The 14,163-nt window shown below is 41.9% G+C and overlaps 1 protein-coding gene across 2 annotated transcripts in view; it reads right to left on the reverse strand.

The window, feature by feature from the left end:
* Positions 1–14,163, reverse strand: part of CCDC38 (coiled-coil domain containing 38) — a 68,835-nt gene that overhangs the window by 49,063 nt on the left and 5,609 nt on the right. For both annotated transcript variants that reach the window (XM_032170940.2, XM_058425426.1), the window contains 2 exons: positions 2,925–3,025; positions 63–228 (listed from right to left, as the gene is read on the reverse strand). In XM_032170940.2, the coding sequence (XP_032026831.1) occupies positions 63–228; positions 2,925–3,025 (267 nt within the window). The remainder of the gene's footprint in view (positions 1–62; positions 229–2,924; positions 3,026–14,163) is intronic.

Consider the following 14,163-nt stretch of genomic DNA (forward strand, 5'->3'; position numbering starts at 1 on the left):
CCAAACCTGACATCAATAGTAAATATTCAAAATGATGTTCTTAAAGAGTAATTTAGACTCACCTTCTATTAATCTAGGAATCGGAGCAGGACCTGGCCCAAACTTTTCAAATGACCTACCACTCCTTTTAGGGTAAAAAGCTAGTTGGCTCAGGTATGAACGACTCTTCATTCTGGATGAAAAAGTAGTTTTCTGGTAGACTTTCATGTTATGGTTCATAAATTTTTCCTGCCCAAGTGAAAAAGTTGAAAAGAATTTTTAATATGCCAAAGTATGTTATCTTAAAATTAGTGATCATATATAAAAATAATCTTAACGTTAAAAAAGCAACCCCAGGTTCTTCTCTTTGAAGGAATGTGTGTTGTTTCAATTTCCTTCTCATATGAAGCTGAGATCATTTAACTTTTATTAAATATGTACATCACAAATACAAGACTGGAAAATGTCCTCTCAGCTTCATTTTCACAATTTAGTCTTGCTCAAAATGCAGTTAAAATTAGGAAATTCTGGGCTGGGTGCGGTGGCTCATGTCTGTAATCCCGGCGCTTTGCGAGTCCAAGGCGGGCAGATCACCTGAGGTCAGGAGTTCAAGACCAGCCTGACCAAGATGGAGAAACCCCTCTCTACTAAAAATACAAAAATTAGCCGGGCTTGGTGATGGGTGCCTGCAGTCACAGCTACTCAGGAGGCTGAGGCATGAGAATCACTTGAACCTGGGGGTAAAGGTGGCAGTGAGCCGAGATCACACCACTGCACTCCAGCCTGGGTGACACAGCAAGACTGTCAAAAAAAAAAAAAAGAAAGGAAATTCTAAGGGTTGGTTCTGTGGAATTAAAAACTTGAAAAGGATCTCCCCAGTAGGTATTTAAAAATTAGGCTTGTGATTTCATTCATCTTCTCTCAATTTAATTTAAAGTATGTTCCACAAAACCATACAACAGATGCTGAGGAACCATCACATACAGATGAATCTGTTGTTGAGCATTTCTAGATAATTTCCTTATCTTATTTAGGGTAGACAAAGTCCTGTAATCAACTTTTACCTCTGGAAAGAAAGAAAGTAAATCTACTGAAATGTGAACCAGGCGATGTAGGTATGATGATCACACCAGTGGTGAGATTAACTCTGCAAGGTACAGTGGGAAAATTAGCCTTATCATTGATCTAGCTTCATACCACATAATTTGAAAACAACACCCCCTCCTCCACTTTCATCCCTTCTTCCTTCCCCAGCACACACATATACATTGCCTTTTTTTAATTTATTTTTTTTGCACACAAAACAATAAACATTTTCTAAAAATACATACAAACAAAAAGATGCATATCAAACATATTAGGAAGGTTGCACATGGGAAGACGGGGAATAGAAATGGGGGGTGGGAATTAAAGAAAATAAATGAGAGAGGGACTTTGTATGGATCAATGATACTAACTCAATCCTCTATTTGACAAAGAAGAAAGAGAAGGAAGAGGAAGAAAAAGCAAATGGGATAAAGGATCAGAAACGGAGGAAAATAGAAAAAATTAGAGTATGACTCCAGGGTAGACCTGTTTTGTTGTCGCTGGGTTGGTTGGTTGGTTTGTCTGTTGTATTTTTCATATGTTTCGCCATGTTGGCCAGGCTGGTCTCGAACTCCTAGCCTCAAGTGATCAATCCGCCTCGGCCTCCCAGACTGCTGGGACTACAGGCGTGAGCCACCACGTCCAGCCCCCACATTGCGTCTGGCCTCCATGGTAGACCTCCCAGACGGGGCGGCCGGGCAGAGGCGCTCCCCACATCCCAGACGGGGCAGCTGGGCAGAGGTGCTCCTCACTTCCCAGACGGGGCGGCCGGGCAGAGGTGCTCCTCACTTCCCAGACGGGGCGGCCGGGCAGAGGCGCTCCTCACTTCCTAGACGGGGTGGCGGCCGGGCAGAGGCGCTCCTCACATCCCAGAAGATGGGCGGCCAGGCAGAGACGCTCCCCACCTCCCTGACGGGGCGGTGGCCGGGCAGAGGCTGCAATCCCAGCACCCTGGGAGGCCAAGGCAGGCGGCTGGGAGGCGGAGGCTGCAGCGAGCCAAGACCACGCCACCGCACTCCAGCCCGGGCAACACCGAGCACCGAGTGAGCGAGACTCCGTCTGCAGTCTCAGCACCTTGGGAGGCCAAGAGCCTGGCCAACATGGCGAAACCGCGCCTCCAGCCAAAGGAGAAAAACCATGGAGGGGTGGTGGCGCACGCCCGCAATCCCAGGTAGCCCGCAGGCCGAGGCAGGAGAATCACGGGAGCCGGAGGCAGGGAGTCTGCAGCCAGCTGACTATGGGTGGGCGGGCGGCAGGCGGGCGGGCAGGTGGGCGGGGCGGGGCGGGGCAGGGAGGCAGGCACATTGTCTTATCCATATCTGATTCTTGAAGACCCACCTCCTTTTATCTCCTCACCACTAACACCCTTTTTTCCATCTTCTCATCAACAAAGATGAACACCCCTTTCTCTATATTTCCTTGGCACGCCTCTGTTACTGTATTTCCTCCACTCTGAGATGCCACTTATTGTAAGATGTGCTATTGTTTTACGCACGGCCAGTGATGTATGACATCCCATCTATGTAAGCTAGATACTAATTTCAGAAATGTACAAAATGTGGAAATGTGGAAACGTGGGTGTTGGAATCAATGAAGGACAGTGTACCATACTTGTCCTACTGGACTGCAGTGTTGTATCTCTCTTCCTCCGTTAGGTGGCGATCTTCGCGCTGCCTACTGTCAGCTGGATGTTTTTCTGTAGTTTGTGTTCACACTGTCTCCCCATCATGGTGGTGTGGGGCACACACCACCTGTGTCTAGTTGACTCCATGTCTTAGCCCAGCAAAGTTCATAAGAGCAATAGATAAGTGGATATGATTCTAACATTAATTGGGGTTGTGATTTTAATTAAACTTTACCGTTTTCTTTGCTGCCATTTCATTTTCTTTGAAAAGAAAGAGATCTCTGAAAAAGATCTTATAAGGCCTGTCCTCTTCGGTTGAGCCATCTTTTACTTTATCTGTTAAAAAAGAAAGAATGAATGAATGAATTCTGTCATCCTTCCTCTGCTGACCAGAATAGTAAGTCTCCCACCAGCTAGGGTGGAATGAATGGGATGCGGGGGTCTCTGAGAAGGCAGTTAAAAGAAAAACTTTGGCCGAATTAAATTTAAAGGAGTTTAATTGAGTAATGAATGATTTGTGGATCAGGCAGCCCCCAGAATCACAGCAGAGTCAGAGACTCCAGGGATGCCTCATGGTTAGAACAAATTTATAGACAAAAAAGGGAAGTGAAGTACAGAAATCTCAGGTGAGGTACAGGAACAGCTAGATTGGTTACAGCTCGGCATTTGCCTTATTTGAACACAGTTTGAGCACTCAGCAGTGTATGAGTGGTTGAAGTACGACTGCTAGGATTAGGCCAAGACTCACCTATTGTTTCAGGGCATACTTCTAAGTTAGGGTTTCAATTTTGTCTACCTATTAAGTTAGGTTGCAGTTCGTTCACAAGGACTCAAATATAGAAGTATGAAGTTCTTCTCAGGCCATATTTAGTTTGCTTTAACAGTAGAATGCAGACAGCCTTGCCTCCACATCTCCTGGGTAGGAGCCACAGCTGCTCTGTCTATTTCCCACAGCACTGACATAGCTCTTACTGCTTCTTGAGGAATGAGTTGATAAAATAAGGAGGTCTTTACCAAAATAGCAGGATAAAATTTTGAGATATTAATAAATATGTTTCTTCTCACCATTATACATATACCACCATTACCCTTACACCACCATTTCAACAGCAACAGATACAGCCACTACCCTTAGGGAGAGCCTCTGCCCAGATTAGAGAGTCTTAAAAAAGAAAGTCAAAGATAATAAAAAGTGCTGGAGAGCATGTGGAGTAATTGGACCCAAATTCACTCCTAGAAGGAATGTTTAAGTGGGGCAGTCACTTTGGAAAACAATCTGGCAGTTCCTTAAAAAGTTGAACATAGAATTGCCACATGACCTAGAAATTCTACTGCTAGGATATACCAAAGAGAAATGAAAGCATAGGGGCTCACAAAAATGTGTACATGAATATTTAGAGCAGTATTATTTTTAATAGCCAAAAAATAGAGACAACCTAGATATCTGATACGGTTTGGCTGTGTCCCCACCCAAATCTCATCTTGAATTGTAGCTCCTATAATTCCCATGTGTCATGGGAGGGACTCAGTGGGAAGTAATTGAATCGTGTTGAGGAGTTCTTTCTTGTGTTGTTCTCGTGATACTGAATAAGTCTCATGAGATCTGATGGTTTTATAAAGGGGAGTTCCGCTGCACGCACTCTCTTGCCTACCACAACATAAGACGTAACTTTCCTCTTCTTTCACTTTCCACCATAATTATGAGGCCTCCCCAACCATGTGGAACTGTGAATCCATTAAATCTCTTTCTGGGTATGTCTTTATTAGCAGCATGAGAGCAGATTAATACAATATCCATCAACTGATGAATGATAAACAAAACACAGTATATCCATACAAGGAACTCTTATTTGCCCAGAGAAAGGAATGAAGTACAATATATGCTACAACATGGATGAACATTGGAAACATGTTAAGTAAAAGAAGCCAGTAACAAAGTACCACACATTATATGATTCCATTTATATAAAACATCCAGAATAGGCATATTCATGGAGATAGAAAGTAGATGAGTGGTTGCTTGGGGCTGGAGGGTGGATGGGGCCTGTGGGTTGATGGCTGAGGGGTGCAGGCTTCTTTTTGAATTAGTGAAAATATTCTAAAATTGGCTGTAGTGATGGTTGCACATATGTGTTCATATAGTAAAAACCATGGACTTGTACACTTAATAAAAAAGTAAAAGAGGCCATTAAAAAAGTAAAAGAGGGCCGGGCCTGGTGGTCATGCCTGCAATCCCAGCACTTTGGGAGGCCAAGGTAGGTGGATAACCTGAGGTCGGGAGTTAGAGACCAGCGTGACCAACATGGAGAAACCCCGTCTCTACTAAAAATACAAAATTAGCCGAGTGTGGTGGCGCATGCCTGCCTGTAATCCCAGCTACTTGGGAGGCTGAGTCAGGAGAATCACTTGAACCTGGGAGGTGGAGGTTGTGGTGAGCTGAGATCACACCATTGCACTCCAGCCTGGGCAACAAGAGTGAAACTCCATCTCAAAAAAAAAAAAAAAAAAAAAAGGAAAGGAAGAAAAAGAAAAGTCAGTTGAATTTCTGCATGGACTTCCTGTTTTTATCTATAACATTTGATATGACAAAAAAAATCTTTCTCTCTGTCTCTTTATTTCTTTATTTCTTACTTTCTAACTCTTGGGATGTGGCAGGATGGAAATCTTGGCTTTCAAAACCAATAGTCAAGGTCAAGTGTAATTGTCTATTTTCACACTGCTATAAAGAACTTCCCTGAGACTCGGTAGTTTACAAAGGAAAGAGGTTTAATTGACTCACAGTTCTGCATAGCTGGGAAGACCTCGGGAAACTTACAATCATGGTAGAAGGCTAAGGGGAACCAAGAACCTTCTTCACAAGACAGCAGGAGAGAGAAGCATGAAGGAGGAACTTCCAAACATGTATAAAACCATCAGATCTTGTGAGATCTCACTCACTATCACAAGAGCACGGGGGAAAACGCCCCCATGATCCAATCACCTCCCTCCCTCAACACATGGGGATTATGGGTCCCTCCTTTGACATGTGGGGGTTATAATTTGAGATGAGATTTGGGTAGGGACACAGAGCCAAACCATATGACCAAGAATACTGGGAGCCTGGAGTTGACACCTTAAATCAGAGATAGGAAGAGGATTCCTGAGGACACATTCCCCAACCCATACCCCACATCCCATGTCCACCTCAACCTTACAAAAAGACTCCACATCCTCCCAGCAAGCAGAGGGCTTGTGAAGAAACTCAATGATTCTTGCCCCAAATCACTAGAATCACTTTGGCTCCACCCACCTCCAGAGATTCTGACTTAATTGGTTAAGGAAACGTCAGCACTGGAATATTTTGAGAATCCCCCAGGTGGCTGTAATGTACATCCAGGGCTAAGAGCTAGTGGACCAAAGTTTAAGGAATTAATGGACTGGAGCTTAAAGTCTACCTGAGAAGCAGCCATTTGCCCAAGGATTCAGTGTAGAAAGTGGGAGTGGCTGGGATTATAGAAACTCCAGACACATTTTTCTGTAAGTCATGGGTTAGAGAGAAAGAAAATTGCAGAGTGGAAGTCTTGGGTTCAACACAGAGTACTCTGATCATCTCCTATTCACCCTGATGGTGATGGAGTGAATCCCCCATCCTAAATACTACGAGATGGCTGAACACATGATACCCAACACTGGACAGATGAGACTGAAAGCAGTTTATAAGTCATATATACTCATAGACTCGGGGAGGAGAATGCTGCCTGCAATGCAGTGCCACATGGGAATTGCACTCAGGAGCACAGTGAATCACCAGTGGTGGGAGGCAACTTTGTAGTAACAAAAGGCTGAGGTGTCCCCTGGTCCCCACAGGAGGATGTGATTGACTTGTTTGAATAATTTCATGGCTGACAGTGCAGTGAAACCCATTAGGTTGAAGACCAGGTGGAATGCAGCTGGTCCAATTGATAGAGGAACTAGCTAGGCAGGGAGACTTTCCTGCTAGGTGGAGGTCATATTTGGCAAGAGCAAGAGGATTTATGGTTAGGCTTTTGGGGCCCTGTGAGGCTGAAATATGTCAAGGCAGCACGTAAAATTTTAGGCCTTAAAAACACGAAGTAGAAACAGCTGAGGGTGGGTCCATGCAGCTGGACTCTGGGACAGCAGAAGTGTAGATGAGCAAAGCCAACAGGCTTGAGACCAGGAGGGAGCAACAGAGATTGAGGACCCAAAAGGACCTGGGGCCAGGTGCCTGTGATGGTTAATTGTGTGTGTCAACTTGACTGGGCCATGGGTGCCCAGATTAAACATTATTTCTGGTTGTGTCTGTGAGGGTATTTCCAGGTGAGATTAGCATTTGAATTGGTGGGCTCAGTAAAGTAGACTGCCCTCATCCACGTGGGTGAGTCTCATCTAATCTCTTGAGGGTCTGAGTAGAAAAGGCTGAGGAATTAGGAAGTAACCCCTTCTTTTCTGCCTCACTGCTTGAACTGGGACATCTCATCTCATCTTCTCCTATGCTGAGACTGGAACTCATACCATCAGTTCCCCTGCTTCTCAGGCTTTCTGAGTCTGACTGAATTACATCACCAGCTCTCCTGGGTCTCCAGAGTATAGATGGCAAATCATGGGACTTCTCAGCCTCCATAATTATATGAGCCAATTACTCATAGTAAATCTCCTTCTTATTGGTTCTTTTTTTCTGGAGAGCTCTGCCTACTACAGTGGTGTTTCCAGAGTCCATGGACCTATGCCTTATATACCATCACTCTCAGGCCAGGGCTGGACCCCAGACATCCCAATATGGAGCCACTGTTGTCCTCCAGGGGATGAGTTATTGGTGGGCTGGACACCTCTTCCCCAATCAGCCTTCTCTTCTCCCAAGAGAAACTCTACAAACTTAGATTCTGCCCTATCCCAAGTGTCTTCAAATCTTTAATGCCTGAGTTAAAATCTCTACTGACCAAGTTTAAGTGTCTTGGAATTGACAAGATGATATTTTTGTCCCTCCAAGTTCAAAGCTGAGTTTATTTCAGTTTACAGAGAAATAGAAGAAAACTAAGTTTCTGAACACCAAGTATATTAGTTTCTTCTTGTTTCCATAATAAGATATCACAAAATTGATAGTTTAAAACAACAGAAATGTATTCTCTCCATTCTGGAGGTCAGATATCTGAAATCAAGGTGATGGCAGAGCCATGTTCTCTTGGTGAAGCCTCTAGGGGAGAATCCTTCCACACTTCTAGCTTCTGATGGCTCTAGACATTCATTGGCTGGATAACTCCAACCTCTGCCTCCAACTTCACATGGCCTTCTCCTTTTCTTTCTTTTATAAGGACACTTATCATTGAATTTAGGGCCCACCCTAAATTCAGGATGGTCTCATCTTGAGATCCTTATCTTAATTACATTTGCAAAGATCCTTTTCCCAAATAAGGCCACATTCCCAGCTTCCAGAGGTTAGAATAGGCAGGCCAACCATTTGTGGAGGGCTGCCATTCAACCCGCTACACCAAATTTCCTATATTATAAACACACCACATGAACTAGCCCCTAGGCAACGCTTCTCCCTGTATTTCTTTCCTCGTCACATAGGACTAGGGTTGCTGTAGCAGATTACCACAAACAAGGTGGCTTAAAACAACAGAAATGTAGTCTCTCACAGTTCTGGAGGCCACAAGTTCAAAATCAAGGTGTTAGCAGCGTTGGTTCCTTCTGGAGGCTCTGAGGGGGAATCTATTCCATGACTTTCACCTAGCTTCTGGTAGTGAAATTCCTGGGATTCCTTTGATTGTAGATCCATCACTCCAATCTCTTCCTCCATTCTTCACATGACCTTCCCCTCTGTGTGTCTGTATCTCAAATCTTCCTTTCTGTTCTCTTATAAGGACAATAGTAATTGGATTTAGCACTTGTCCTAAATCCAAGAAGATCTCATCTTGAGATCCTTACTTTAATTACTTTTGCAAAGATCCCCCTTTCCAAACAAGGTCACATTTTCAGGCTCTTGGTGGAAATATCTTTTGGGGTCTGCATTCAACCCCTTACAGCACTCCATACCTGCAATGTACATCAAATTCCACCATTAACCATAGTCTTCTGCCTCAACACAGAGTCTCATTCTATCAGCTGTTTAGCAAACTGGACACTAGGCTCAACCTCTCTCCAATACTCCATTTTAGTAATAAGGGGTCTGCTTAGTTCTACAAATCAAATTCCAGTAGCTGAATCCTGGCTACTCTAAACTCTAAACTCTAGATCTCTTCCTTTCGTTACTATTATATTCTTCTCTAAGTTGACTTGCAAATCCCGGCCATTACTAATTAACAACCTTGGGAGAAGGCTTTCTCTTCTCTGCCTCACTGTATTAGTATCCTATTGCTACTGTAACAAATTACCACAAACCTAGTGGTTTAAAACAATGCAAATTTATTTTCTTACACTTCTGGAGGCCAGAAGTCTGAAATGAGTCCTTTGAGCACAAAATCAGGATGTTGATAGGGCTGTGTTCCTTCTGGAGGCTCCAGGTGAGAATCAGTTTCCTTTATTTTTCCAGATGTTAGAGGCCTCCTGCATTCCTTGGTTTGTGGTCTCTTCCTCCATCTTCAAAGTGCATCACTTTAGCCTCTACTTCCATTGTCACATCACCTTCTCTGTCTTTGATACTCCTTTTATAAGGACTCTTGGATTATATTAGGCCCATTGGCTAATCCAGGATAACCTTCCCATATCAAGGTAATTAACTTAACCATATTTGCAAAGTCCCTTTTGCCATGTAAGGTAATGTATTCACAGATTCCAGGGATTAGAATGTGGACACATTTGGGGGGCCATTATTCTGTCTCACACAGTCTCACTCCTTTCTTAGCCTTGCTCCTTACTGACACTCTATTTGTCTTGTCCTAATTCTTCTATTTATTCATTAATTCATTCATCCACTCATTCATTCATTCATTCAACAAATACCGATGAAGCCTCAACTATGTGCCAGGTACTGTTTTAGGCACTGATGTTACACTGGTGAACAAAACAAAGATGGCTGCTCTTGAAGAACTTATACTGAGGTTAAGTGGCAGGTTTGGAAATAGAAAATATAAACATTAATATAATAAAGTTCTGTGGGAAAAATAAAGCAGAATATAGGAGGGCTGGGGTGAGCAACTTTAAGTAGAGTGATCAGAATGGGCCTCATTGATCAAGCGGTATTTAAAGGAGTTGAGAGAATCAGTCAAGTGGATATCTGCGGAAGAGCGGTACTGGCTGTGGCAACAGCTAATGCAAAAGTCCTGAGGCAAGATCATCTCTTGTGTGTGTTCAAGAAAGGCTAGTGTAGCTGGAGTGAAATAAATGGGGTCAGGGGACTGTAGTAGCAAGGATAATTACTTAGTACCTTGTAGGCAGTCTTGAAGACTACGGCAATGACCCTCAGTAAACTAGAGAAGCATCGGAGGGAGGGCTTTGAACAGCGAAGGATTGTGGTCTGACCTACTTAGTACTTTGTAGTTGGATGAGAAAAGACTTGGAGTGGGGGAGTCAAGGGTTAAGATCAAACTAGTTCAGGTAAGAGGTAATGGGCTCAGACCAGCATGGTAGGAGTAAAATGCTGAAAAGTGGTTGGGTTCTGAGTACATTCCGAAGGGAGAGCCAACAGAATTCCCTAATAGATTGCATATGGGGTGTTTTCCCTCAAGCACTCATTTTTCCTTCCTTCTTTCCCTCCTTTCTTCCTTCCATTTGTTTCTTCATTTTTTGGTGTTGTTTCTGGACTTGATTTTGTTTTTTTAAAATCATATTTGGAGTATCTACCAATATTAAATATCTTTTTAGAAATCATGGTTTTTACTGTCTCTAATCATACTGATGTATTCATATTTGAACCCTGAGCAGCTAGGTTAGTATATAAAAGGCACTAAAAAACTGCAGAATTGAATTAACTGCATAACATAATCTTAAAATACATTAAAGTAGATCTAAATTAATAGAGAGATGAGTCAGGTTTGTGGATAGAGAGACATGATTTCATAAAAATGCCAATTCTCCACAAATGATCAATGGATTCACAGTAATATAAGTATATAGTCCCACAGGAGTTTCTCTAAATAAACTTGATAAGTAAATTCTAAAATTAGTAAGGAAAACCAAGAGACAAGGATAGTGAGAACCCTTCCCAAGAGGAACAGGAGGGGGAGATTTCTCTGCTGTGTATCATTATGGAGCTACAGTAAAGGGAAAGACAAATTCACTAATGGACTAGAATGGAAATCTCAGGAACATATCCACATATGGGGAAAGGAGAGACTGTTCAAAATATGAGTTGGGGAAAATGGTTATTCTCATGGAATAAAAGAGGAAATTGGATCTTTACCTCACACTCCATACAAAAATTAACTACAGATGAAATAAGGATAAAATTGTCCCCCCAAAACCTTTAAAACAAACAGTAGAACATACAGGTTTTATCATTTAGGCCTTTGCTAGGGAAGGATTTCTTAAAAACATAAAAAGTAGTAACTATACAAGAAAATATTGATAAATTCAGCTATATTAAGATTAAAGACTTTGTTCATCAAAAGACGCCATAAACAAAGTGAAAGATAAAACTGGGAGAAAATATTTGTACTCCATACAGATGAGATAATTGGGATATACCATGTCTACAAAACTACAAATCAATATAAAGAGTACTAACAACCTAAAGAAAAATAGAAAAAAAGACTGTATTAAATAGGCATTTAACAGAAGAAGAAACATTTATGATCAATAAACATATGAAGAGTTGTTCAACTTCATTAGTTATCAGGGAAACGCAAATTAAGACCATAATTTCACCCATTTGATTGGCAAAGCATTAAAAAACTTGACAATACCAAGTGTTTGGAGAGGATATTAATTCCACAGGACCTCTAACATATTTCTTGTAGGGTTGTGACTGGCACAAGTACTTTGGAAAACACTTTGACATTATTATCTGAAGTTGAATATCCAACCAACATCAGATTCAGCAATTCTATTCCTAGGTATACATGCAAGAGAAACTTTCTTGTATACCAGGAGATGTGAACAAGAATGTTTATTAGCAGCATCATTTAATAGCAATAAGCTGAAAACAACCCAAATACCCAAAGAAGCGTCAATTGTAAACTATGGTACATTTGCATTTTGTGGTATTACACAGCAGTGAAAATGAATGATCTAAACCATACAACAGTATGAATGAATCTTAAAATATAATGTTGGCTGGGCATGGTGGCTCACTCCTGTAATCCCAATAGTTTGGGACACTGAAGTGGATCGCTTGAGCCCAGGAACTCAAGGCCAGCCTGGGCAACATGGCAAGACCTTGTCTATAAAAACAATTGTTTTTCAAAAATTAAAATTAATATATGTGTTTGTATATATATATATAATGTTAACTGAAAAATTTCTAAAATATGATAGTCAACAAGATACCCTTTTTTAAAAGTTAAAACTAAAATGAAAAATATGCTCTTTAAGACTACATATATACAGTATAAAACTATACATACAAATAAAAAAGTAAAGAAATAATCTACACAGACTTCAACATGGTGCCTGGCTTAGGTGATGAAAGCCAAGGGATAGAGTATGTACTTATTGTCAGGTTGTAATTTCTTGTGAAGATCCTCGTCTGTGGGTTCTGATGGGTTCAAAGGTTCATATTATGTTATTAATATATAATTGTATTACTCTTAAAAGAAGGCTATGGGTCTTAGGGAACTGGTACCAAATATGTCCAAACTCATGCTGCTTGTTGTGTTGTGAGAATAAAGTCCTTTGTCTCTGACCCAAGAGTTTTGTATCTCTTGTCGACATCCAGGAAACTGTAGCAAGCTAACTTATGAGTTTGCAAGTAGAGGAAAATCTTAGCCCTGTCACAGTTCTTGACAAAGTAATATAAATCCTTTAATTAAAAAAGTCATCATCCAATCCATACTATTCTAATATTCTGCATCTTGTTTTTTCAGTTGGCAATATAGCTAGGAGTTCCTTTTATATCAGCAAATATATATTCACAACATAAAAAAAAAAAAACAACTAAATAACCAGGCTGGGTGTGGTGGCTCACACCTGTGGTCCCAGCAATTTGGGAGACCGAGGCAGATGGATCACCTGAGGTCAGGAGTTGGAGACTAGCCTGGCCAGCATGGGGAACACCCGTCTCTACTAAAAATACAAAAATTAGCTGGGCGTGGTGGGCACCTGTAATCCCAGCTACCCAGGAGTCTGAGGCACGAGAATTGCTTGAACCTCCAGGAGGCAGAGTTTGCAGTGAGCCGAGGTGGTGCCACTGCACTTCAGCTTGGGTGACAGAGAAGCTGTCTGTCTAGTATCCCATTATCCCATTCCCTGGATGTATTATAGTTTATATAACCAACCCTTTCCAATGGACATTATGATTGATTCCAGTCTTTTACTATTGTAAACAATTCTGCAATAAATATTCCTGTGCACACATCTTTAATCACTTGTGCATACATATCTGTGGAATAAATTCCAAACATGGCTCCCTTTAAATGCTTTTTTAAAAAATGGTAGTGGAGCAGATACTACTAGTGAACCCCCAATATCCATTCTTCCTTCTTCTATACCTTCTTCTATACCTAAATGAACCCTAAATGAACACTCAGAGTGGAGGCTATGTTTCTCAGCCTCCCTTGGAGGTAGGTCAGCGGAAGTGGTGAATAAAACTTCAGGGCATGTCCCCCCTTCCCCTTTTCTCCTGGCTGGCAGGAATATGGATGTAATCACTGGTGCGGAAGCAGCCCTCTTGGACCAAGAACATAGCCCAGGAACAAGCCAGAAGGAGTTGGGCCCCTGATGTGAACCTCCATATGGAATGCTTATATCCAGACTTTACCTGAGAGAGAACAAATGTCTATCATGTTTAAGCCACAGTTGTTTTATATTTTCTGTCTCTTGCAGCCAAACTTTTACATTGTAAATACAAATAGTGCCAAATGTTCCTTTAAAGAGAATGCCTATAGAGTGCCTGAGTGCCTGTTACCTATTACAAACTCTTAGTGTTATCCAAATGTTAAATTTTTGTCAGATTTGTAAGTGAAAATTGTAATTCCTTATATACTAGTAAATCCTAATTCCTTGTATCCTCATAAATAAGCAGAAGGAGTCCGGGCACGATGGCTCACGCCTGTAATCCCAGGTCTTTCGGAGGCCGAGGTGGGTGGATCACCTGAGGTTAGGAGTTTGAGACCAGCCTGGCCAACATGGTGAAACCCTGTCTCTACTAAAAACACAGAATTAGCCAGGCGTGGTGGTGCATGCCTGTAATCCCAGCTACTTGGGAGGCTGAGGCAGGAGAATTGCTTGAACCCAGGAGGCAGAGTTTGCAGTGAACCAAGATCGCACCAATGCAGTCCAGCCTGGGCAACAAGAGTGAAATTCCGTCTCAAAAAAATTAATTAAATAAAATAAATAAAAATAAAAAATAGGCAGAAGGATAAAATGAGAAAGGGTGGTAA

Source organism: Hylobates moloch, unplaced genomic scaffold (assembly GCF_009828535.3).
Source record: "Hylobates moloch isolate HMO894 unplaced genomic scaffold, HMol_V3 SCAFFOLD_12, whole genome shotgun sequence".
Lineage (NCBI taxonomy): Eukaryota > Metazoa > Chordata > Mammalia > Primates > Hylobatidae > Hylobates > Hylobates moloch.